Source organism: Callorhinchus milii, unplaced genomic scaffold, assembly GCF_018977255.1.
Source record: "Callorhinchus milii isolate IMCB2004 unplaced genomic scaffold, IMCB_Cmil_1.0 Scaffold3, whole genome shotgun sequence".
NCBI lineage: Eukaryota > Metazoa > Chordata > Chondrichthyes > Chimaeriformes > Callorhinchidae > Callorhinchus > Callorhinchus milii.
In genome coordinates this window covers 53,254,571-53,281,663 of record NW_024704744.1, presented here as the reverse complement: position 1 = coordinate 53,281,663, position 27,093 = coordinate 53,254,571, and the positions used below count along the sequence as shown (strand labels likewise).

The 27,093-nt window shown below is 39.8% G+C and overlaps 1 protein-coding gene across 6 annotated transcripts in view; it reads left to right on the top strand.

Annotated features, from left to right (window-relative positions):
* The first annotated feature begins 252 nt into the window (after positions 1 to 252).
* The window catches only part of slc8a1b (solute carrier family 8 member 1b), a 175,028-nt gene continuing 148,187 nt past the window's right edge, over positions 253 to 27,093 (top strand). Inside the window, exons 1-2 of one of the 6 annotated variants that reach the window (XM_042333619.1) lie at positions 253 to 321; positions 6,849 to 8,878. In XM_042333619.1, coding sequence (XP_042189553.1) covers positions 6,885 to 8,878 — 1,994 coding nt within the window. In that variant the 5' untranslated portion in view covers positions 253 to 321; positions 6,849 to 6,884. Of the gene's footprint in view, positions 322 to 6,835; positions 8,879 to 27,093 lie in introns of those variants that run through there. The other 5 variants (XM_042333623.1, XM_042333624.1, XM_042333621.1 and 2 more) reach the window with 5 other exon arrangements.

The following is a 27,093-nucleotide window of genomic DNA, read 5'->3' as shown; positions in this document are numbered from 1 at the left end:
ATTAATTTTCTAAAACACTGCATGCTGTGATTAGCAATGGAAACAATGCTAGCATGCAGACTTTATCATTCACATGCTGCATACAGTTAAAGATTGCCAGACAATGCTGTTCAACAGCTCTAAGTTACTGTTGGGAACAGATCCATGTATGGAAGCAAAAGTACAAAACTACAGATAAGCTCAGACAAAGCTATGCAAACCATGTTTAGAGACACTTAAAGGACAAGGATCTTCCCTGATGTCTTTCTGTTAAATTTAGAGAAGGGATCATATGCAGTCTTTTCCTATTAAGCTCCAGACAGCTACAGGGACTCTTCTGAGGTAAGTTTATCAGAAGTATATATTGCAAATCCAACGTTCAACTATGTTTTAAATACAGATATTCTGTTAGTTGTAATCTTAAAACAAGCAGCTCCAAAAATACTGTGTATCGTAGGGAGACGATTACAATGGAAAGGCTGCTTACCAAGTTTCATGTAGAGAACTGCATTGTAAAATATAATTTGAGGTTGTGATTACTGCTTTTAAAATATGTCATTGAAACAAAGAAAACCTGTGCAGGATTAGTTGTGATTCGGGCACTATTGATACTTCCAATCCAGATGGTAACGAAGAATGAGATGATGCAAGTTATATTGATTATATGGTTAGACTGCAATACAAATAAACTGAATAAATCTGTGTATAGTATTACAGTGAACCAAGTGTGCCAGTTTTTTTTTAGCGTAATCAATGAGATGTGCTTGACAGGTCTAAACTGAGTGTTAAATATTATCAGTTATCAAACATTGTAACTGTTGCATAAGTTAACGTGTAGCAGAATACAATAATCGCAAATCCTGTAGTTAAACTTCGGGATCAGTTCAGTTCACTGCTCACACGATTTCACACATCTGAAAGTAAAAAATATTACACAGGGGAAAATAATTAAGAACGTGAGCATTGATTGAAAAGTACACATGTTCAAAGATAAATCAATAATTAAAATCGTTTAATAAAATGTATGTAATATACAGAATAATTCACTGAAAAAATAAGTAGGTGCATGAAAGCTGTAGTGTAGGGTTTATTCCACGTGAAGGGCGCTATATAAATGCAAGTTGTTGTTGTTTGAAATGTCAGTAAAGCTTTTGTAGTCACTCTGAGCTTGTTACACAGAAAATGTCACATAATAATAATAATAATACAGGCTGAATTTCAATGCTGTCACAAAACTTGTGCCAAACCCTAACGTATGCTATATGAACTACTGTGCAGTTCATCATATAGACAGAAATGCTTAATGCATTTTATTTGGGGGGGGGGGGGGGGGGGGTGCAACGTGCATTAAATAATCAGTAAAAGAAACTTCGCCTTCTCTCCAAGAAACATTATCATCATTACTTTATCCCGATCAGATAAAATGAATATACATATTCATAAGAATAAGGTGCAATCTTGTAATTAGCTGAGACATTCGTTTGTGTCTGTTTGGAATTTTATAGAAAGCTCTTCAACTATTATGCACTCACTCTGTGGCGTTCTGCATCACATTCGTGTTAAAATGCTGCCTATTAATTTGTTCCAAGGTGTAGTGATGCACAGACCTGCCAGGGGGCACAGGGTGAGCCACACTTGTGTGTGTAATCGCTGTGCAGTAAGCAGGGTTAGTCTGCTCATGACAGGACCTTCATTTCATCGGGTGTTCACTGTGCTGGAGCTCTTTGATGCTTTCCACAATTGGGTCTTGACCTGTTAAGACAACCGATGGCCTGAGCCCGGCCAAGCAATGTTTTGATCGGAGATGAAATTAAGTAATCCTCTGATTAGTGATTTGGTGGAAAGGGGAGGATGGACCGATTTAACCCTGAAACCCAGATGATCCCACGTCACATTGCTAACCCTGCCTTAAACAACTCTAAACTGCAGAACTCCCCACAGAGGTGCACAGGCAATGGCATCTCAAAGAGAATTCAACTTCACACGCAATTAAAACAAAATTAAATCTGATTCATGCACATCGTGCGTCGCGACTGGTTTGAAGCGACTATTAATTAGGTGGGTTGTTGTTTATTGCTGTGAAGCTCATTTGCCTCGAACACAAATTCCCTTCAAAACGTTGACATACGATACCATCAATATGTAATGACACAGAATAGATGATCTGTTAACCACCGAAGGAAACTATACTGTTACAGCATCATACTTATTTTAGCTGACAGCTTTCAAAGCACGATGAAACGGTCCTGTAATATAAGTGGCAATGGTCTTTGATACTGTTTTTGTTTGCCTAATGCAGCACTGTATTTATTATATTCTGGCCAATGGTTAGAATAGAGCGATCATGTCGTCCCAAACGTTACAACAGCACCACACACAGCAGTATCTGTGCTGCCTCAGTCTGTGGATTTAATTGCACGGAATGAACTGGTGATGATCTCCGAATATACTGCAGCAGTGCTGGTTTCACGATAGCATGGAGAGCAAATCATTTCATGTACCATAGCAAGGTAGATATTTAAAAATATAGCATCGCGGCAAATACAGTATTATTCTGTATGATCACTGTATCCTTCCATCCTTCCACCCGAGACTGGCTGAATCATTTACATAAAATGTTCTGATGGAAGAAACTATGTCACTCGAAGCTTTAAGGAGAAGATACTGATATAATAATACAGCAATTGATCTCCCTGTGAAATCTACAATTGAATGGGTCATCCGCTTTGTCCGAGACCCGGTTCTATACCAAACCACCAGGGAATTCAGAATCGAGGCTCAAGCGGTGCATAATTTCACAATAAACAGGCGGAACCTCTTTGAAATGCAACAAATGCTACTGGAACAAGAACAATGCAACAAGGACCTACAGCAAAATAAGTCAAATCACACGGTTAATAATAGCTATCACATATCCCGGGCATGTGTGACCACTGAGATGGAAACATCCTCAAAATGCTTCTAAATGTTGCTTCATTTGATTGAATTGAAAGTGATTATCTGAAATATGGCCACTTATCACTATTGCCCACTACATGGAAAGGGACTTAAAACAATGTCATGTCAGATGGAAACAGAACAGATGACTGATGGTGCAATGGAAATTAGGTACTCTACCCACTGACCATACTTAAGTACTGGTTAATGCTTTCATTATAGTATAACACTTCAACTAAAACTAGCAGGCAATGAACACTGTCATCTCTTGGGTTCAGGTGTGGCCTAAAGTGTGTAATGTAACGAGGCTTTGGCCATTACAAGTTACTCGGTAAGCAATATTTGGTTTCAACAATGTGAGTTTAAGAAAATTCGTTCTTCATACTTTGACGTACAAATTGAATATACTGGCAAGTGAATAATTTTGACACAATTAAGTCAAGCTTCAAGGTTGCAATGCATTTTACGATACTGAAATGCAAACAATTTCATTTCTGTATATTTTGATTCAAACGAGGCTACCGAAGTAGTAGTATTTGTGGCAAAGTGTAGCTATATAAGCCCACGCGTGACTTTTCAGCAGGCATTTTCCTCCAAGACTGATATAGTTCAACTAAATAGTATTCATGTTATAGTCATAAACACACATGGGAAAAACCGAAATAGCTAGATGATATTTTGGTTATATATTTTGTATATGCCTTAAGAATTCAGATTTATTTTTTAAAAAAGTTTAAGTACATTTGCTTTTGATGCAAAAGTGTAATTTGATGGAACTTGCTGTGCATTCTTTACCCAAAACACCGAACGTCCTACGTATATGAATTGACGGTTGCTATAGCACAGCAATGTTTCCAATTTCACATATTAAAGTATTCCTTCCCCAACAAATGAGCTGGCCTGCAGTGCTGTTCTTTATTCATTCCTTCGTTTTATAAAAGCTGAAGTAACCACCATTACATGACCATTATTTTACACATGAAACACAGCACATTCAATTGCTTCTTAAAATTCCTTCATGAACCAAAGCGAGGAGGGATGTCCAAATTGTTCAGTGAGGTGAAAACAAGCGATATATAGTTTCCAGTTACTGTCCCAACCAGTGAAATCAAAGTACTGTACTAGTGCAGACAATTTCACAATCATTTCAACAAGTTATCGATTGGTACTTCATTTGTTGTGGCTAACAGTGCATTATAAACCCAAGAGCTTCATAGTGAGAACATCCCTCAATGAATGTGCACAAAGTCAAAGTGCAGTAGAAAATATGCAGCAATCTTCTCTCTAAAAAATATTATTCGATTTTTGGGGTGTCAGTTGGGTGTCTGGCACACGTTGAAACCCATCACCATGCTAAAGAGCACCCAAACCAGACTGATAGTTCCACATATGTTCACCACCCTCACATGCAAATTCTGTCTGAAATGGAGTGCACACCATTTACTTAATTCTACAAAGTATTTTAAAAAATTGGTAAAAGGCAATGAATCTTTGGGAATCCCAAAGTGTGTGTTGGAGGTATTGTTGGAGTTTAACCAGCCAAGATCCAATAACTTGCCAATGAGAGCACTGTCTAGCAAATGTTGCACTGCTTGTCCATTATAACAACACAATTACATTTATAGAGCGTTTCACGTTGCTATAACTGTTAGGGCTTTAGCTTGCAGTATTAACAGGAGTCAAATGGGAATAATCCCTGCATCCACCGACTCATCTGCCTCTCCAAGTTTTGCACATAGTCTAGGCTAGCTGGTTTGTTATCAGGGGCCCTTGGAGTACTAGGGTTATATCTGGCTCAGGAACAATAAACTACTACAAAGTGACTACATTTTGACATTCCATTGCCAATTATATCATGGTGGATCCAGCTGAGGCCAGATCCTGCATACCACCCCCACCCCAATGATAGTTACTGGTCATTCAACAACTAACAAGTACAAGTACCTAGTGAGGCGCATAGCAGGTTCCAGGAACTCTTTGCAAGTTTATTGATGAGCAGCACAACTCATCATAAAATGAATGAGCAATGCCACCATCTTCTTGCACAATAGATGTACCATTTCAAAGTATGGGGCTTCAGCAGTAACGTACTCTCTGCGACCCATGACAGTTTCTATGGCATTATTATTTGAAGCACACCCTTGGCATATTTAATTTGGTGCGCCACAATCTATTGATCAAGATAGGCTAAAAAAAAAAATCAAGAACTCATTCAAATAACGATATTGAATTTGACTTTAGGACAGTTTATCAAACTTTTCGGATTGTATTCGTCCTGTCACTTGAAGATTGTGTGTGGGGCTAAAAGGCTAATTACCCATTGTGTTTGACAACCCATGATGTCTCACTATTACTAACATAACAATGAAAAAGCCAACAAATCCCAAGCACCACTGCTCATGCCTGAACTATTCAGAAGCTATCTGATCGCGTCTTAATTATGCAGACGTTATGTGCAGAAAGCCTAAATGCTAACGTATTGACTGAATCCTGGGCAAAACGGCTTTCTGAAGGACACCGAAGGTCTCAGGCGTCGCTGTATTATTTTTTTTTTTTGGGGGGGGGGGAAGGGGGTTTGTTAAAACATTTGCCTTTTTCGATTCCGCTGCGCTGGTTCGCTAAGGAGATGGCTCCTGTTTGAGGCTGCCAGCGGGGAGATCAATGGAGGAGGTGGGTCGTATGAAGGAAGATAAGTGTGCTGGCGGGGAGCCCATGATGCACTGCAACCCTGGGCTTTCTCACCAGCACAAATCGAGCAATAGTAATTGCCTTAGACATCCGTAGTGCCGGGGCACAGCTCCCAGACGCGCGGTAACCAACGCTGCTTATATTACGCGAAAATGCTTCACGCATAATAATGAAAACATAATGCGGAGAAACTTTGACCACTCCACATCTGGATTTGCTTCGCTTGATCTCGGTTTCGGACTTTGCCGGATAACCATCAGTATTTTGGCCGGATACGTGGTTGTACGGCACACTCTATGGCACTGAGTAAGAGCGAAATCTGGCGGATTTCATTTACAGCTCGCTTCCCTAAATACAGCATCATGGTCAAAGCAATCCGCTTCTGATTTGAAAGGAAGGCGAATGCAAGGGTTGACGGACATAAGATTTGGAAGTCACTACTGACTTAACGTCTAAGGTATGTTTAGTTTATATTAAAAAAAATGCAACTGATTTTTGTGGGCTGCTACGACCGAACGATTAGTTTTTCTTGCTATTCTCTCGCAAATTGTTGCATTTTTAAGGCGCTATTTTCTGTCTGTTGAACATAAATTACAGCGTCGATAGTGGTTTTTTGTTACTGCGAGTCTGGAGTTACAGAATTGTGCACTTTCTGCTCGGTTTGTCTTACAAATTGCAAAAACGGACAAGGCAAACGTCTGCAGACAGCCTAATCACAGTGCTTATTGTGCACTTCGCTACTCCGGCGTGGTTTTGAAATAAGACTCGGGTGTGTGGAACAGATTAATCAAGCGGAAGCTTTCGAAATTAAAGTGGTATGAATAGAAGGGGAAATACATTTGCAACATACTGAAACTAACATACGCGTCTTTCATCATGTTCCATAATTGCTTGATGTCAGCTCTGCAGTTTAAGCTAATAAAAACGTGTCGACTTCCACCTACCTCTGCTTGTGCGAAAGGTTGGCGAAAGGCAGGGTTTCCCATTATTAGACGAACCGAACATTTTAGGTATCGTAAACATTTAGAAAATGTAAGCGTATGATTCTGCTGCATCGACACATTGCAACCCCATACCAACCTAACCCAATAAAGAGCAAACACGTACGATCAACCCTACCATTTACTATGTTTTTCTTAATTCACAATCGCTCGTTCCCTTGGGGCAATGAAAGCAAAAAGGCTATTCCGGGTGCGTGAAAAGCAACAAAAAAGACAACTTTTATTCCTGCTTTTATTTTATAGATTAGACAAGAGCCTGGAAGTCTATCAACTGCCAACATGGGGAGACAGTGGAACCTCTCGCCTTGTGCGTGCATCGTGAATCTTGGGATTACCCTGGTGATCCTTCTGTCCTGCATTCAACAAGTAGAAACGGCGAAAAACAAGGAGTCCTCGGATGGAAACACGACCAACAACTGCGTGGGCTCGTACACGTGCTCGGCGGGAGTGATACTGCCCATCTGGTACCCTCAGGACCCTTCATTCGGCGACAAGGTGGCCCGAGCCATCGTCTACTTCGTTGCAATGATCTACATGTTCCTGGGCGTCTCCATTGTCGCCGACCGCTTCATGTCGTCCATCGAGGTCATCACCTCGCAGGAGAGGGAGATCACCATCAAGAAGCCCAACGGCGAGACCACCACCACCACGGTGCGCATCTGGAACGAGACCGTCTCCAATCTGACGCTCATGGCGCTGGGATCGTCGGCGCCCGAGATCCTGCTGTCGGTGATCGAGGTGTGCGGCCACGGCTTCGTGGCGGGCGAACTGGGGCCCAGCACCATCGTCGGCAGCGCCGCCTTCAACATGTTCGTGATCATCGCCATCTGCGTGAACGTGGTGCCGGACGGCGAGGTGCGGCGCATCAAGCACCTGCGGGTCTTCTTCGTCACGGCCACCTGGAGCATCTTCGCCTACACCTGGCTGTACCTGATCCTGGCCGTCATGTCGCCGGGGGTGGTGGAGGTGTGGGAGAGCCTGGTCACCTTCCTCTTCTTCCCTGTCTGCGTGCTCTTCGCCTGGGTGGCCGACCGCCGCCTCCTCTTCTACAAGTACATGTACAAGCGCTATCGCACCGGCAAGCAGCGCTCCATCATCATCGAGAGCGAGGCCGAGAGGCCGCCGAACATGGCGCACTCGGCCGCCGCCGCCAAGGTGGACATCGAGATGGACGGCAAGGTGGTGGTCAACTGCCACGAGGGCGGCGGCCGAGGAGGAGGAGGAGGAGGAGGCGAGGCGGCAGAGGGAGGCCAGGCCGCGGACGGGGTTAACGTCGTCGCCGCCGCGGTGGACGAGAAAGATCGTCAGGACGAGGAGTCGAGGCGGGAGATGGCGCGCATCCTGAAGGAGCTGAAGCAGAAGCACCCGGACAAGGAGATGGAGCAGCTGATCGAGTTGGCCAACTACCAGAGGCTGAGCCAGCAGACCAAGAGCAGGGCCTTCTACCGCATCCAGGCCATCCGCCTCATGACCGGCGCCGGCAATATCCTCAAGCGCCACGCCGCCGACCAGGCGAGGAAAGCCGTCTCCACCCAGGAGGTGAGCGGCTGCCCGGTGGACGACGGCCCCGTCAGCAAGATCTACTTCGAGCCCGCCATCTACCAGTGCCTGGAGAACTGCGGCTCCATCGCGCTCACCGTGGTGCGCCGCGGGGGCGACCTCACCAACATCGTGTCCGTCGACTTCAGGACGGAGGACGGCACGGCCAACGCCGGCTCCGACTATGAGTTCACCGAGGGCACGGTGGTGTTCAAGCCCGGCGAGACGCACAAGGAGCTGGCGGTGGGGATTATAGACGACGACATCTTCGAGGAGGACGAGAACTTCTGCGTCCACCTGAGCAACGCGCGCCTCGGCGAAGGACAGGCGGCGGTTGGGACCGGCGCCTCGTGCGCAGGCGCGCAGGCGGGGGTCGCCCAGGACGGAGCATCCGACACGAGCCCCGGCGCAGCCGCAGCAGCGGCAGCAGCGGCGGGAGGGGCCGAGGCCGCCGCGGAGACCAATCACGTGACCGAGCTCGTGGCGCTGGGCTCGCCGGCCACCGCCAACGTCACCATCTTCGACGACGACCACGCGGGCATCTTCACGTTCGAGGAGAAGGCGGCGCACGTGAGCGAGAGCGTGGGGGTCATGGAGGTCAAGGTGCTGAGGATGTCCGGGGCGAGGGGCGCCGTGGTGCTGCCCTACCGCACGGTGGAGGGCAGTGCGCACGGCTCCGGAGTGGACTTCGAGGACACCTACGGGGAGTTGGAGTTTCAAAACGACGAGATTGTGTAAGTGTCGTCCCCCCCACACCCCCGACCACCCACCACCCGACCGGTTATTGCTGCTGCACCGCACCCGCTCCCCACTGGGTCAGTGATGCCATATACAGGGTCAGAGGGGGCGCCTCGCGGAGAAGGACGGTTCCGGGGGGAGGGGAGGAGGTCGCTCCGAAGCTCAGGGAATCTTTTTTGCCCACCGGTCACCTTTCCTCCCTTCTGCCTCTCTCCCCCCCCCTCCGCTTCTCTCCCCCAAAGAAGCCTTACGTTGGTGTACCATTGGTCGCCCGGGCAAGTGGTGCCAATGGTGACTGCTAATGCATTTGGAGTTGGGGGCCTTCAGGGACTGTCACGGTGCCATATAACACGACAGCACATTTGCATTATACTGTGCACCTATATATATATATATATATATGCTGCTTATCTGAAAATGTAACGGGTTCCATTTGCAACGAAACGTTGCAGTTGTTGTCGTAGTTCACGCGTGAAATCTACACACTTATTGCTTCCCTTTCTCGGTATTAGTTTTTTTTTTGATGTGTGCACTTATATCCATTTATAGTGGTATATCAAGTTCACTTCACTTGCAGTTTTATTTACTGCAAAGTCAATTTTGTGAAGTTTACAACTCCGCCAGCTGTGATTAGTTGAGAGTACTAATGTGTTTATTATTTCTCGTGTACTTAATTGAAGGTGAGGTGAAGGTGAATGGGACTATTTAATTTTCAATTGACAGACTTTCAGATTCCTGTTGCATACTGAATTTCTATTTTCTGGACAAGTTAATACCATGGTCTATCTTACAATTGTATTAAGCCTAGAATTCAATATTGTGAGTTTGCTGTAATGATCTAGATCAATAGAAAGCAGCATGGTGCTTTCTATTGGCATATGTTTCGTGTAAACACAAATAATTGAATGTGTTTAACTCAGAAATATAGTTTTTAATTAAGATTGTTGCATATCACATTTTATTAAAATTCACTTTTTTCTGTTTAAAATAGTGAGGTGAGAGGGCAGATTGAATCCCATCACTTCACTGAGCTCCTAATCTCATCTGTATCTTCTAATCACTTCCCATAAGGATAGGTACAATTGAAGCAAGATCTATTTGCAACTGTCTCCAAGTATCTGATTGGGGATTAATATTGGTGAACTCCAGGACTAGATGTCCATTCTCCTCGACTACATGAGACACGTTGTCTGGAAAGAGCTGATCAAGCAGAAAAGGTGCCAAAAACATTTTATGACAGGAAGAAGCATATCTTGTAATGAGGTTGGTCTCCATATGACTTGCAGTTATATGAGGTTAAACTGGTAGGTCTGTTGTTTTGACAGCAATCACAGATGCCCATAGAATGAGGATCAGATTAGGTTGCAAAGCCCTGTCATCAATTCAGGAACTATTGTTTTAATTTGTTAGTATTGGAATTGCTTTATTGACCTTATTGTTATTTCAGTATAAGGAATGTGTATCCTATCACAGGTGAAAGAATAACAGTGATATGATTGGATAGAAAAGAATAAAAATGTCATAGTAATATTATTATATTTATGTGACTGGTTATCATAGCAGCTTAAAGCCTGCCATTAGTCACGTACAAACTTGATTCATATTCCAGTTGTTCTCTAAAGCAAGGGTCTTCCAGTAACTGAGTTTATGACAAATAATCTTGGTCCCCTATTACTGTTCCCCCTCTCCCCCCACCCCAGCTGCCCGATTGTCATTTGTTATTGCTTAATCTGATGTTGCTCAGCCTGTTTTATGATGGCAACAAACTCAGTCAAAAGATCTGCAGATTAAACAGAGATTAATTCTCTGGGCAGTATGAACAACATATTTTATGAGTTCTACCTTTAGCTTATACTAATTAAGCTATATTAGCTCAAATGATTAACTGCATTCTGTGCTGTTTAGATATGTTTTCGTTCTGTTGTGTGGAGATGATACAGGCCATTACATGAATCCCATACTGAATCAATGACTCAAAGATGTTGGGTGCTCATCTGGCTTTTTCAATGCTTTGCATTAGGCACAGATACCATTGCTGTTAAAAATGAATTGTGATTCAATTCAAAAATGAATGCATGAACAATACAAATAGATTTTTATTTTTTAAAATGGCAGTTTTTGCTAGTAAGATCAATTAATTACTTTTCTGTTATTCTTATCTGAATTCACTTATTCTCTTCCGGGCACCTCTTTAAAGGGTTATTCTCCTTTTATGTATATAATATAAAAGAGAGAGGAAGGATGTGAAAAGAAATTAGATAAGGCAGAAAGAAAGAAATGAAAAATAAATAGAAGTGAGAGACATAGAAATATTACAAGACAGGAGATCCACAGAAATAAATACAGAGAGAAACAGATACACAAGAAGAAGAATTATCCAGAAAGAGTGGGTAACTTTGAAGAACACAGAGGTAGGGAATATAGTCCAAAACAGCAAGTATTCAGGAAGAGAAAGATGCAGAGTAAGACATGAAGACCCAACAAGACACACAATAAATTGCACACAAAATTAAGTATTAGCTACTGGTATTTTTTGGGGGGTGGGGAGAGGGCTTGTTAATTACTTGTGTTGGTGACTAGCTGAAAAGGATGTGATTCCCCAGGATATATTAGAGGGTGAAACTATTCTATTACTGCTAGACTGAACTCTTAATGCTGCGTTATCCCAAAGGTTATGCTTACATTTTATGGAGCTCTGGAAGAAATAAATATCAGAGATTCAGGATCCTGAAATGTAATTTTAGGACGGATACTGGGAAGTCTTTCTTTACACAAAGGGGTAATCAACAGCTGAAATGGGTTAACAGGATGGGTTGTTGAGGCCAGGACATTGGATTCAATTAAAAAACGACTGTAATAGAAGATACTGTAATACAAAGATGATAGGGTTGGTAAATAAATAATCCTTGCATTTGATATACCGCCTTTCATGTTAGATGACGTCTTCACGCACTTCACAGGATTTACTGTTAACTGTAGTGACTGTGCATTTTGTAGACAATACAGATAAAGGGTAGGAAGTCAGTATGAAAAACAGACTGATGGTTAACTTATGGCAACTTGCAGAGGTTTTTATGTGCCTATGGAAAATAGCAGAACGAGACGTCTTCGAAAATAAGGTGGCAAACTGAATGAAAGAAGGCTGACATTGCTTAGTAATTCATTTGTTGAAAATGCTGAGCAACTCCTAGGGATAATTATTCCAAGGGAAATGGTGTTGGAACAGTTAATGAATCTTGAGTGGAAAATCATTGGTCCCAATGGAATGCATCCCAGAATGCTGAAAGAAATCAGGAAAGAGATAATGGAGGTTTTGACTCTAGTTTTCTAAACATTTTTACCAGTAAATCTCATATTGGTTTTGTGTAAATGTGTAGAGTCAATGATAAGGGATTAAATTAGCAACCAGTTTTGTAAAAGGCAGGCTGTGCATGACTAACTGAATGTTATTTTTAAAGAAATAACCAAATGTGTAGATAACAAGAATGCAGTATATTTTTATGTACACTATATGCATTTCTGGAAAGCATTTCATTTAAGAGGATTGCTGCAAAAAACAATTCACATGGTATTGGGAGGATTATGGCAGCTTTGATGGAGAGATGTAGAGGAAAGAATGTAAAAAGTAGGGTTGAAAGGATATTTTTTTGATTGCCAAGATGTAATCTGTGGTATCCCCAGCCGTCTGCTAGGGCCTCTCTTATTTTTCATATACACGGAGAGAGTAAAGATTACGAGTGTGTTGATTCCAAATTAGGAAACATGAGAAGTTTTGAGGTGGAATGTCAAAACCAGGTTAACAGAGTGAGCATATAAATAGGTGGTTAATAGAATTCAATATAAAAAAATGTGAATTTTGTGAGGAAGAAAAGGGAAAGGAAATGTACGTTAATGATAACATTCTTAGTGGAGTGGAGAGACAGAGAGACCCACGAATGCACATACCCAGGTGTGAGTTGAAAAGACTTGAAAAAAAAATCTACGATTTTGAACTGGATTCTGTCATTATAAATAATTGTAAGTAAAATATAAAAAATCAAAAAAAACATGCATTGCATGAAAAGAACATGCACCAAACTTTTATTGTGGCCTTTGTATGATTTCAGAGTTTTTTTTATTATATAAAAGTGGTAACCTAATTATAGTTTAATTTTTACATGGATCAAATTTTTACTTTTTCGCATGTTGCCAGATACTGTAACAAATCAGGTTTCTTAGTAAATCAGTTTTTTTATTAGTAAATCAGTCTTCCTTAGATCCATAGTGTTATACAAATTCAAGATAACTTTTTACTGCAAGGGAAAAGAACTCTGATAGTTACCTGGAGTGGCGAGTTTGGCTTAGCCTCTCCAGGTGCGCCCTCCTGGTGCAGGCGCTTCGCCGAGGCTGGTCACACATGCTCAGATGCATCGCAGAGGCTTCTGGTCTATTGCAGAGCGGCACCGTGACCTCACGCCCTATCCTGTTACAAGATAGGGCAGGAGGCCATGCCGCGGCCCTCTATAGACGAGAGGCCGCTGTGATGCATCTGAGCATGTGTGACCAGCCTCTGCCGAGCACCTGCACCAGTCACAGGATAGAGCGGGAGACCTCTATGATGAAAATCACTATCTTATAATAATAATAATAATAATCCTTCCATGTGAAATAGCGCCTTATCACATCTTCGATAGGATGAGTTATCTTTATGTTGCACATACTTACAACAATTTCTAGAATGCGGCCAGTTGCGTATTAAGTGGAGTAACAAGTAAAGTGGAGTCCCTGATTAACATTTTACATAGGAAGCAGCCGGTGTATTGATAGCGTGCCGACATAAGTGGTAGTGATAAGGTAAACCAGGATTGAGTTATCAGGAGTTTACTATATATCCAAGTCTTTTGAAGTCCTGTAGCGTAGTGGTTAGAGCACTCCGTCTCGCAAGTGAGATGAACTGGGTTTGATTCCCGGGCAGTGCGAAACCTTAGGCAAGGTTCTTTATTCCACACGCCTCTGTTTACCTAGTAGTAAGTAGGAACCAGGTTGTTAGTTGATTGGCGGATTGCTTTTCCGGGGATAATAAAAAAAATTATTTGGTCACTCAATCCACCGTTGTTTGTGGAACACTGCTGTGTGCAATTGGCTGCGTGATTCGCCCACAAAATATACAGTCAATTCACTTTACAAATGCTTTGAGATGTCTCAAAGACATGATAAGGTGCAATATCAAAATGCAAGCATTATTCTTATTTTACTATGGATTTAAAAAAAGATACAGAAATAGATCAGATTAAACTACTTACTGTCTTTACTTTTCATCCAAGCAGTAATAAACCTGACATACTGTAGTAAAGCATATGTATTTCAGGCAAAGAAAAACGTCTCCGATGCAAGGTGGAGCACATGCAGTATTCTTTCAGAATGACTGTTTCATGTACAGTATGTGAAAACCATAGAGGGGCTTCGGTTTTCTTTCTTTATTAAAGGACAATTTGAGATGTTGTACACTGTGCGTTGAAACTGGAATCAGATTAAAATGATGGAATATAGCACTGATAAAGTAGTTGCTTCGAAAATCATTGGATTTACTTCAAATGGATATTAGTAGGGGAAATGCAATATAAATGGGGCATAATTAAAACAATTGAATACCAAAAGAACCATTAATTTCGCTGACCTGTATTGAGCACTTCATAACTTGAAGGTTTATTGAGTTTCTTTGCCTTGTGTGAAAATATTTGCATTGATCTATGCAGTAAAAACATTAACTGGAATATTAAATTAGATAAATTGTAATTAATGGAATAATCTGTTTAAAATAATTCTGAACAGCAGCTGGTATTTTTCCAAATAGTAAATTGCAAATGTTTTTGCAAATCGGCAGACTTAATTGTAACAGATGAAACACTCAGTAGACAGATAAGGAAGTAATCTGTAGGCAGTGTTCATTTTATTACTGATGCTTGAAATTAGGGTTTTAGTATTTTGTTCTTTTTTAGGCTCCTTGGATTAAGTTCTGGATTGCGTTAAACAGTTCATTTTGTGGTTTAGTTTTATTTTCTCCCGTGGCAGAAGGTTAAGTAGAGTTGTGGTTTTCTCACAAACATTAGTCATTGGAAATTTTATCAGGAGATAGCAAGAACATTTACTTCTGTAATACAGTGACTATCCATGCGCAGCGAAACTTGACTTGCCCGCTGTGTGGCAAGACATAGCTATTGGGATTTCTCTTGTTTCCATGTTTGGATATGGGCATTGGAGGAAAATTTGCATTTGATAAGAAGAAGCTTTAAATAAGAACAAAAATGGCAGCTCATAAGAAGATGTGGATCAGATAGGGGATTGGTAAGTTATGATGTAAATTAAGTTCAACATAGATAACTGCATACTAGTTCATCTTGGCAAAGGAACAGAAAATGGAAATACTGTATACGTTAATTTAGATTTAATGGTGCAGATACATAGATCTTTGAAATTAACGAAACAGACAGCTCTGATGGTTTAGTGTACAGAGATGCAGTTTGTGTACCAGGAGCTCGCTGGTTTCAACCCTGCTCAGTTTGCTTGTCTCGGAGAGGGCTAAATGGGAGGCTAAATTTGGTCTCGGCATTCACAGGTTTAAGGAGGTTAAAACCAGCCAGAATTCCTGCTTCTTGTCTCTCTAGAATCTTTTACTGGTAGTATGCCTGTGTGGCAGAGGTCAATCTTGGTTGTGGCAATCTCTACAGTCGCATAGCCTGCTCACCGCCAAGGCTCACACATAAGGAATACCACTTGGGTAAGGTGTCATAGGGAAACACAGCCCAACAAGTGGAGGCTGAGGAACAGAGAGACATTTGACAATGCAGAGAAAATTAGTGAAATTATACACACACTTTTATCAATGAGAAAAGAAGATGCAATTCCAGCTTTAATATGCATGGACAGTGAATAGAAAAATAAGGCAGTAATGCTGAATCTGTACAGAATATTGAATAAGATGTACTTGGAGTACTGGTTTCTGTACTCTGTTATAGAAAGGATATCACCTATGGAGAGGGAGCAGCATAGATTCACCAGGGTAATACCAGGTATCCAAGGATGAAGTTATGAATAAAGACCAAAAGAATAATGAGTGAGGATAAGAAGGAAGGGAATTAGATCAATACTTTCAGAAAAGTAGTTTGCCTGCGCCTTTCTATGATTCTAAACTGTGCCTGTGTTCACTGGAGCAGAGAAGGTTAATCAGGTATTTAATAAAAGTTCAAAATTAAGGATAAATATCAAAGGATTATTTCTATCGGTGCTTATATCCACAACAGAGTTAGAAACTCAAGATTATTATTAGAAGCATAAATAATTTAAATTTTTATAGAACCTTATGACCACCTTATAATGTCAAAACCACTTTTTGTAAGCCATTAACGTGAGATTGCACAATAATGAGATGAATGGCCAATTCATTTGGAGGAATGTAGGTCACAGCTCCAGCCAAACTCCCTTCTCTTTTTAAATAGTGTCATGGGATCTTTAACGGCCAATAGACAGACAGTTTAACATTATACCTGAAAAACAGCACTTCCGACATTGGCATTTGCGCCCTTGAAGCACTATTGTTTCAAATCCTGACCAGGTTTAAATTCACAATCCTTTTACCAAGATGTGTGAGTTATACCAATTGAGCCAGGCTGATATCGGAAAGAGGGAGGCTAGAAGAATTATTTTTACCCAAGAGATGGTTGGAATGCAAAACCGTTGCAGGTAGTTATTGAAAGTGAGTCGGTTACATTTAAAAGGGAATAAGATAAGCACTTGAAGAATGAAGATTATAAAGTGTTAGTACGGACGAATAAAGGATTATAATAGATGCCTTCACTGAGTAAGGAACTAGGGAACAATGGGTAGAATTGCCTATGTTTAAAATATCTAATACATTGTGTGTATATGTTGGTGAAACACATACCCGTGGATCTGTACGTATGACATATATAGCAAGTTCTATGGTGATATTCAACTGCTCATCAAAACTCGATGGGACATATAACAATAATGGAAAATGCAAATTTTAAGTATTATGCATGAATTTGAAAATTCTCTGTGAAAGTGGGAGCGTCTCAAAAACAAACTCCAGTATGATTTCTCTAATTTTGATGATTGAGTAATTTGCTTGAGTTTGAATCATTAGAATGCAGTGGTTGTATTACAGCTTTGTTTATAATACCTGTCATTTCTATTGTCTGTTTTGTATTGTCTGGCTTCACATCAGTGGTTTACATTGAATGGTTTATGCTCCTACAAGCAAGCACCGTATTTTTGGGGGCATTTTAGCATTGTACAACAATAAATAATAATAATCCTTGCATTTGATACAGTGATTTTGTGGGCAAAATGCTGCAGCCAATTGTTCACAGTAGTGTTCCACAGTCAGTCGTGGATTGAGTCCCCAATTTTTTTGAAGTGATTATTCCCCCCGGAAAAGCGATCCTCCAATCAACTCCCAACAACTGGGATCCTACTTACGGCTAGGTAAACAGAGGCATGTGGAGTAAGGAAAGTTGTCCAACATTTCGCCCTGCCAGGAATCAAACCCAGGTCCTCTTGCTTGTGAGGCGAGTACTTTAACCACTAAGCTGCAGGACTCCACAAAGATATATATTATCCGAAATATCCCTAAATACATTGAAATGGTATGAACTTCAACCATATATACATCACCATATTGAGCACTTAATTTTACGGAACAATTGACAGCCTTGAAATTTAGAGAATGTTGTTGATATTTTTGCTGCGTTCGTGTACAAAATACAGTTTCTACCCTTTCAGTAAATGCTGTGAAGCTCTTTGAGACATCCCCTCGACTAGAAGAGCTCTATCAATGCAAATCAAATGCAAATATTATTATTTTCACAGTGATCATCACTGAAAGTTTCCGGGAAATGGGAATTCATTAATAAAGTTAATGAAATCTTAGGTTCATTTTAAAGGTCATTAGAACATAAGTCAGAATAAATTATTCTGACCATGTATGGATCACTGATGAGACCACATTTGGAATATTATATGTTTTGGGGCACCCTTCCTACCAAACATCATTAATGTGTTGGTGGTTGGTGTTCTGTGAAATCCTGTGTATGCTCCATTTAGCTTGGGTAATGACTTTGCTCGCATGCAGTGATATGGTTACCAGCAAATATGCTGAAAATACAAAGCTTTGATCAGCTGTAACTTTAAATCAAACTGACATTGCCGATCAAAAATGCTCCCAAGAACTGGCAGTTTAAAATAACTTGTTGGAAATGTTAAATGGTCTTTGACCCTGTAAAATAGTAAAAGAAAAGTAAAGCTAAGTGTTAAAAGACATAACATTTAGAAAAAATGAAAACAAAACTTTAATCAAGAAAAAAAGTTTAGATTCAAGTATTAATTGGTAAGAAACAAATAAGGTAACAAGCAAAATTTCTGTACCATTACAGAGAAATACAATGTATCTCTGCAAAAGAGTGTATTACATTTCTTAGTAAGAACCTGACTGCCTCAATATAATAATATGTCAGGCAGCTGGGCGGAAACCTCGGCAGTCATATTGGCTTTGATCAGTCATGGTGAATGAAAATATCAATTCTGATAAGAAAACTCCCAACGGGAAAGTTATCGCTGTTAAAAAAAAACTGTTTATATTATGAAAAAATAAATTATGTTTGGGAGTGTATTCAAGGCTGTGATAAATTCTGGAAATTTGGATGGTTGTGTAAACCTCTTGAGTTTTCCTCTTGAGGTTAATGGCATCTTTCAAACCCATCATCTGTAACAACTCTCGTAGCTTTTCATTTTTTCTGGGTAAGTCGTTTGAAAAACATGGGTTCCTGGGCTCAGGTCTAACTGGTATAGTTGCCTTATGTAATTTAGTAAAATGTGACAATGTTTTACTAAAATGTAAAATGGTGTGTTTTTACCTACATTTTTGAACTATTGACAGTCTGTGAACCATAGACTTACACGGAAGCACAAGTGAAGTCTCCGGAGTCAACCTTTTGTAACTATCTGTACAATACTTCCCCCCACTGACCCCGAGATAGAGTAGAAGGTGAATTCCATGATATAATATAGGGTGACCAAAAAAGCTTATTTTTCCACTACCCTATTATCCAAAAAAACATAATTTCTTGAAGATCTGTAATGCTATCATGACTTTTTCCTTACTCCACACAGAGCCTAATAATAATCCCAAAAAACCAAAACAATAATAAATTGGTCATTTTCAATCTACGACTGTTTGTGGGACATTGCTGTGCGCAATTGGCTGCCGCGTTCGCCCACAAATGTACAGTCCATTCCCTTTACAGTGTGTTCTGTGAAGCGCTTTGGGACGTCCTCCCGACGTGAAAAGCGCTATATCAAATGCAAGGATTATTATTATTATATTAGTTTGGTCACCCTGTAGATTTTCATTGCTTGTGGGGGAGTAGACATGAGGGGTGAGGGCTTTGTTCACTTCACACTTTATTCGGAGCACCATCTATAATAAATAACTTTTAAGAAAATAGAAGTTTTTAAACTCTCACTTTAAAGTATCAGCTACTGTTGTTTTCAGTGGGGCTCCGGTCGCGCATGCGCAGTGCGGGGAGTGTTGGGATCACAGAAGTGGCGCGAGCGGAAAATCGACTTGCCTGGCACCCACGGGCTAACTTGAGCTCCTGCAGCCAGTTCTTGGGCAGTGCTGTATTCAGAGCATATGGTTTGTATGTACATTGTTTGTTTTGATTTAGTGACTGTTGACAGGTGTTGTAAACATACCACCACGGAAGGAGTTGTCCTTACACGAGAGAGTGGACTTAATCAAAAACAGTAAGGGCGAAAGTCACACACAGTTAGCTGTGATCTATGGCGTTGGCAGATCACAAATTGGATACATTCTCAAAAGCTCGGCTGAAAACATGACAGCTTTTGTTTTAAATGTGACAATGCCTTTATTTTAATGAGATTGCAAAGTTAAATGCTCATCACCCTTGTCCATTACCAATACCCTTAACATTGCATCAGTGACCTGAATCACCCGACCTGTTTCAGTAATCAGGTCACTTCACTAAATTGGTCACTTTTGCCCAATCCCTTGAGTGACTGGATTAGTGAGGTTCTTCTGCAATTTGCATAAATTGCTGAACAACTGCAGATCAGCAGATTGATTCGGAATGTTAAATAATGTTGCTTTTCTAATGTTAACTATAAAATAGAAATTAAGTGAGTTGTCTGCCCAGTTAGCCTAATATTTAGTATTAATTTACTATAATGTTAAACCTGCATTATTGTCAGGGTTTCTTTTGGGGAGAGCAGAAACCATGACTCCTTAGTGAACTTCTATTATTACGATACAATAGCAGACTGTAAATTGCTTTTATTTTTACAAGAACAGATAGAGATTTTGAATAGTATGACCTACTGTTGTAGAATATTGGTGTTGTGTAATACCACGGAACAATGGACACAAGTTCTGGGTTATGAAGCACAGATACTAGAAATTATTTATTTGGAGTGGAGTCCTGTAGCTCAGTGGTTAGAGCACTCGCCTCGCAAGTGAGAGACCGGGGTTTGATTCCCAGCAGAGCGAAATGTTGGGCAAGTTTCTTTACTCCAACACCCTGTTTACCTAGCAGTAAGTAGGAACCCAGTTGTTAGTCGATTGGCGGATCACTTTTCTGGGGGTAATAATTCCTTAAAAAAAAATAATAAATTAGTCATTCAATCCACAACTATTTGTGGGATACTGCTATGTGCAATTGGCTGCCATGTTTCACCCATAAAATATATTCACTTTACAGTATATTCTGTAAAACATTTTGAGACGTCTCGAAGACGTGAATAGGCACGATATCAAATGCAAGGATTATGATTTACAATTAATGACTGGAATCGGTTACCAGGAAGTATAAATTGATGCCAGGATGTTGGCTTCATTTAAGGAACAGATTGATCTTGTAGCCGGACAATAGGAATGGTATTCTGGGAGGTTGAGATTAAATGGGCCAAAGGCGGTTCTTTGTGCTAACTCTTGTGATCCTGTAAATTGTAGAATATTGAGGCGACCAGGCAGCGTGCACTAACACATGCATAACACCAATTATTCATTTATGGCATCATCGTGTGCATCATTATTCCTGTTTGGAAATTTTTAGTGTGGCTTTTCTCAACTGCAAGAATGGAGTATGCCGGATTGTTGGAGATGCTGTTCTTTGGATAAGACTTTAGATCAAGGTTCCATTTGCCTGTTCAGGTGGATGTTAACTATCCCATGGCACTATTTGAAAAAGAAAAGGGAGTTTCTTTAGGTCAACAATTCCCCAAATAAAATCAGTCATTCACTTCAGGGCTGCCGGTGGGACATGGGTGTGAGCAAATTAGCTGCCACAATCGCCCATAAAACAGTCACTTCACTTTACAGTGTATCCTGTGAAGCACTTTGTAAAACCCTCTCAACATGAAAGGTGCTGTGCCAAATGTAAGGATTATGATATTATTATTAGTCGGCTGAGCAATTCAACAGAGTCCAGAAAGAACATGTTTTTTGAGATATAGCAGGATTGTTGACAAGTTTTCATGTTATGAAAATCGAAGAGCATAATAGTAAACATCCATACACCAATAATGTTGTAATGTTTCCTGTTTCTGCAAGATGAGGTTGGAGGAAAAATGCATTCTAGGTGAAAGTATTTATGAAATGTTTCAGGATTGTAATTTCAGATGGAGCCTATGGCAATTGAATTTAATGTAGTAACCATATTTCACCAGTTCCAATTTAGTAGTGACTATGTAGTAAGTCCTGGTACTCAAATCACTCAGATATTTACTTTACTGGGACAGCAAGAAAGCAAGTGTACAAATGCATCTGCTTTTGTCAGCTGTGTTAACAACAGTATTGATTTATGCAGTACTTTTCATGTAAAAGGCCATCTCAAAGCACTGACTAATGTAGTAATTGACAAATCAGCTAACCAAAGCAGATTGTTTGCCTGCACATGAGGTTCATAGTGCCTACAGAAAGATGACAGGATAAGGCAGTGTAAAGCAGGATATTCTGAATAGAAATGTGTCATTTGACATCGTCATTTCAGGCAGTAAAATCATTTAGTAACACCAGCTGCTGACCAGCTGAGAAATACATTCCCTCTCCAGGATTCCTCAGCCGAGTGGAAGTATCATTGCTGCTGAAGATTATAATTAAATGATGCTAGGTATTCAACTTTCAATGTGAATATCGCTTTATGAACTACTATAGTTTTGAGTGTTTATGTACGTGTAGGTTTAGTTGTAATAAGATTTTTAGGGAGCAGTGCAGCTTGACTTCTACAACATTAACAAGTTACATTTATGATCTAATTTAATGCTTTGCCCTTCAGTTGATACTTTAATGTAATCCACATGCTGCTACAGTTCCAATATTCCATTCATCTGGGTTTCCTTGTATAAGCAAATGCAGGTCGATATGCACAATTGTGGGACATGTTTGGACCTCTGCATCTATATCTTTACATGTCGGTGTTTACTGGCACTATCATCATGTTCCAATTTATATTTTTATTTCCATGCTAGACTGCTTATTCCACAGCATGGCAAGCAGTTATTACTGCTGGGTTATCATCACTGGCTACACCATTTGAAACTCACTTCACATTTTCCTGAAGATTTACAGTTTGTTGCTTAATTTATTCTATTTCAAATGTTCACACCTCAGACCCATTCGTTTCTGCAAATTGCATAATAGTGTCCATTACCATTCAATGATATAATAATAATCCTTGTATTTGATATAGCATCGATGAGACATCTTAAAAGCACTTAAAAAGATTTGAAGTGACTGTTTTTGTAGGTGAACATGGTAACCAACTTGTGCACAGTAATGCCCGACAAACAGGCAAGAATTGTGCTACTAATTGAACAATGCTGCCAACTGAACCAGGATGACAATTGTATGTAGGCTCTGGCAGAAGATTAAAGAGAATACAATTTTAAAAACATCTTCAAAAGTTATTACAATTAAATACAGTTTGTTACATTACAGTATGTTAAAAACACATGATTTCTTATGTGGTAATTTAAAAAAATTGTAATGAAAATGCTATGATGCTGATTTTCCTCTTCCTGATATGATTTAAGCAATGCTAAACCTGTTAATGTTTACTATTAAGTCTTGTATATGCTTAGCATTGTGGAGGTATGTAGAAGTGTGTTTGCTGCTGCAAATGGAAGCATCTCCATGATTCTCCGTTTGCCACCAGCTGGTGCCCATATGTCACCAAAGAAATGATTAGAATAGTTTTTGAGAGCTGGGCATGTAATATTATTTCATTTTTAATACTCTGTTTCTCCTAGCAATGCAATACTAAAATCTTATATTAACTCCATTGATAACTAATTTTTCCTTATCACACATCCTGCTACTAAATGCACAACACGTACCCAGAACACTTAGAGAATCCTGTCTTAAACCTGTTAACTGTGTAATAAAAGTACTTTGATGATTAACCCATGAAATTACAGAAAACGTTATTTATTGAAGCTTTAACATTTCAGATTTTCAGTTATTATGCAATTTAGGTTTAGCTTAAAAAATGATGTGACAAATTCAGTCATCATTTTCTGACATTAGCAGATTTTGCGTAATGTTATTTAATTTCCTTAAGCAGGCAGTTTCTACGTAGAACAAGCATCACCTACCTCAGGTGCTGTGTGACAGAATAATACATGAGCTGTTTTATGACCATATTCAATTATAGCTTCAAGATTATTTTGGGGACCATAGTTGCTACAATTAACTAAATTAACTAACATATTTTTTGTGGAGGGGGCTCTTTTGTGTAAACCTGCACAGAAATGTTGCATGTTCAAAATAAAACTAAGGGGTCATGAGATAATCTGGTGAAGAAATAAACTATGCAGATGTGTCATGTCCTGGGAATAAAGGATAGCTGGCCAGTAGATGGAAGAGATTTGAGCTTTTCAATTGACCTGCCTTTCCCCAGTATATTGCACATGTACTGCATAGACTGCATACAGATGTGCTATTTTGCTGCATTTTGGGCAGCAATGGAGTGTTTGTATGAGCAATGTCAGTTGAGACGTTTCGGATCTATATTGCACATTCCCTGGAAATGATACCATTTTACTTCAAGCAGTAAAAACACAGTATGAAAAACTTTCAGCATTGTCCATTGTCATTTCCAAAGTGTTGAGCTTTTCCTCTATCCTTCCTGGAAATCTGATTTCTAAATGGGAAAAATACCCTTCTTTTCCTCAGTAAAGATAAAAATATTTTTAAAAATATTAAATGAGGTGTTCTCGGCCGTCTTTAACGTCATTTGCAATCTCTCTTTATCTTTATTGCTTGTCTTATAATGTATCCATTTGTCCTGTTGTCCTGCCTATCAGATTCCTTGTATATTTTAGAAATCATTTGTTTACATTTCCACTTAACCACATTGGCCTTAATCCACTTTGATTTAACCAGAATTAATTTTGATTGTTGCCTTATCTGCAGTTCCTTAAATATTTTCTGTATTTTCAACTGAAAACTTCCAAACCATTATGTTTAACTTAAGTTAACTAATTTTGTATTTCCTCAAAGTACAATATTTTGGGGTCGCTATCTTTCCCATATAATCAGAACCATTTCGGTTCTATTGATATTGTGATCATTGGATCCAAGATGCTTCTATGTGAAGAAACTATTTCCACTGGCGGGTGGGTTGGTAACCTGAGGACACCGATTTAAAGTAATTGTTAAAAGAAACAGAGGGGACGTGAGGAGAAATTTTTTCATACAGCAAGTTGATCAGATCTGGAATGCATTGCTTGAAAGGGTGGTAGAAGGCGATTCGTTAACAATTTTTAAGAGAGAAGTCGATAAGGGGAGGACAAGTTTGCGGGGCGGGGAATGGGATTGATTTGGAAAGCTCTTTTCAAAGAGCCGGCAAAGGCCGATGGGCTGAATGGCCTCCTTCTGTGCTGTATAATTCTATGATTCTATTATATGGCGGTCTACCTATTATACTGGTCCTGAATTATTATTAAAGATTAGATCCAGAATAGCTTGTGATTATGTTCAGTTTTCAATAGACAGAGTAAGGAAGCAATCCTGTATTATCTCTAGAAATATGGATACTGCTTTAGTTTCTCTGTTTGCCGTCGTTCCATTTACTTAATTTCAAAGTATTGTCAGTTTCTGATGTGCTTCAACATATTCTTTCACGTTAAGGGCTATAGATGTGAATGTAAACTTGTTTCTTTGATCGTGTTTCGGCCATCCTCCTCAACTACTGCCCCCAGCTCCAATGTCCAGCCAGTAGGGCCAAACACTTCGAGACATCCTTCCAACATGACATTTATATACACGTAAATATTATTTCATGTAAATTTAACAAGTTTTCCCTATTTATAACTATTTTTTCAGATGGACATTAAAAATCCTTTGAGACTTTGAAAAGAGAAAGAAGTTTCTCCCAGCGTCCTGGCCAACAATTCCCCCAAATAAGATTGATCATTAATTTCATGGCTGTCTGTGGGTAATTGCTCTACCCTAATTGGCTGTTGCATTCGCCTACAAAATACAGTCACTACGCTTTCCAATAAACCTTGTGAAGCACTTTGAGACATCCTTCCAATGAGAAAGGAGCAATATCAAATGCAAGGATTATTATTATAACGGGGAAAATCACTTCTGTGGGGGGAGGGGGCAGAAAGCTCAGCAAATCCCTGAGCTACTGATGACATTAATAAAGTAAAAAAAAACTTCAGCAGTTTATATGTTAACTATTATCTTCTTCAACTGTTTTATTTTAAAGTAAACTTTTTCAGTAATGGCATGTACCTGAAGTGTTATTAAATGTACTCTAGTTTTCACTCCAAATTTTATAAATTTTGCTATCAAAAATAATGAAATCTAAAATCCAATTCTGCTGAAGTAGCGGATTGGTAATGGTTTTCATAAGTCCTATTTCGGGACAATATTGGTTTTCCAGTAGCTCATATCTCATTGTGAATTAACCAAACCCTTGCTTCTGATCCCACAATGTGTAGGAAAACAAGGTATTGGTAGTGTTCGTAAAAANCAATCATTCCCAAATGATGTGCTATGTCATTGGTTAATCTGCAGTGATCTGGCTCGGTCCTCTTACCCCCTTCCTGCGCCTCCATACATTTACTATAAATGTTTTGAGCTCAGCAGATGTTTAATGTTTGTTAATTCTCACACATACTGTCAGGCCTTATGCACCACTCACATGACAAGTAAAATAATGAAGATATTTGTAATAAAGGCTGGGTTTGATGTTGAGGATACGTACATATATGATATTTCTCAGAGTTGTCCTCAGTCATGCCATTGTGTGAGTTGAAGTTGTATGATGAGCTATCAGAACATCAGCATTGAATCATAGAGTAATATGATCATAGAGTAATAATAATCTGCAAGGTTTTAGATTTAAGAAAGTTATTACTCTTCAGTAACATCAGTAAATTATTTGAAAGATTAGAAATGACACTTGTCTGTTTGTGTCTTGCAGCAATACAAACAGCATGAGTGGTGCATAATTGAGTCATTCATGTTATGCAGTTATGTATGGTATGGATGCAATACGATCAGTTTAGTAGTGCTGAACCAAATATTGTTTGACCTGTCCATACACTTTAGATAGTGCCTGAAGAACTTCCTCTTTAACATGTCTACGGTCACCTCACCCCGGCTCAGGGTCGTGCTCCACCTCGTGTCAAGTGCTCTGGGACATTACCCTGTGTGAGTGGTGCTATACAAAGTTGTTGTTGTTGTAATCTATCCAAACAAAATTGGCATTTGCTGCAACTTAATGTAGATCCAACATATTTCTTCTGACAAAACATTGTCAAAATACCAAACATTTTAATTTCTTAAAGTTAACTGGAATGCATTTTTGTCATTTGCTTATTTTTTTATAGATGAATCTATATGTAAGGCTATATTGTGGAGTCCTGTAGCTCAGTGGTTAGAGCACTCGCTTTGCAAGTGAGAGACCTGAGTTCAATTCCAGGCAGGGCGAAACCTTGGGCAAGTTTCCTTACTCCACACAGAGCCTAATAATAATCCCTCCAAAAAACTAAAAACAATAATTAAATTCGTCATTTTCAATCTACGACTGTTTGTGGGACATTGCTGTGCGCAATTGGCTGCTGCGTTCGCCCACAAATATACAGTCAATTCACTTTACAGTGTGTTCTGTGAAGCGCTTTG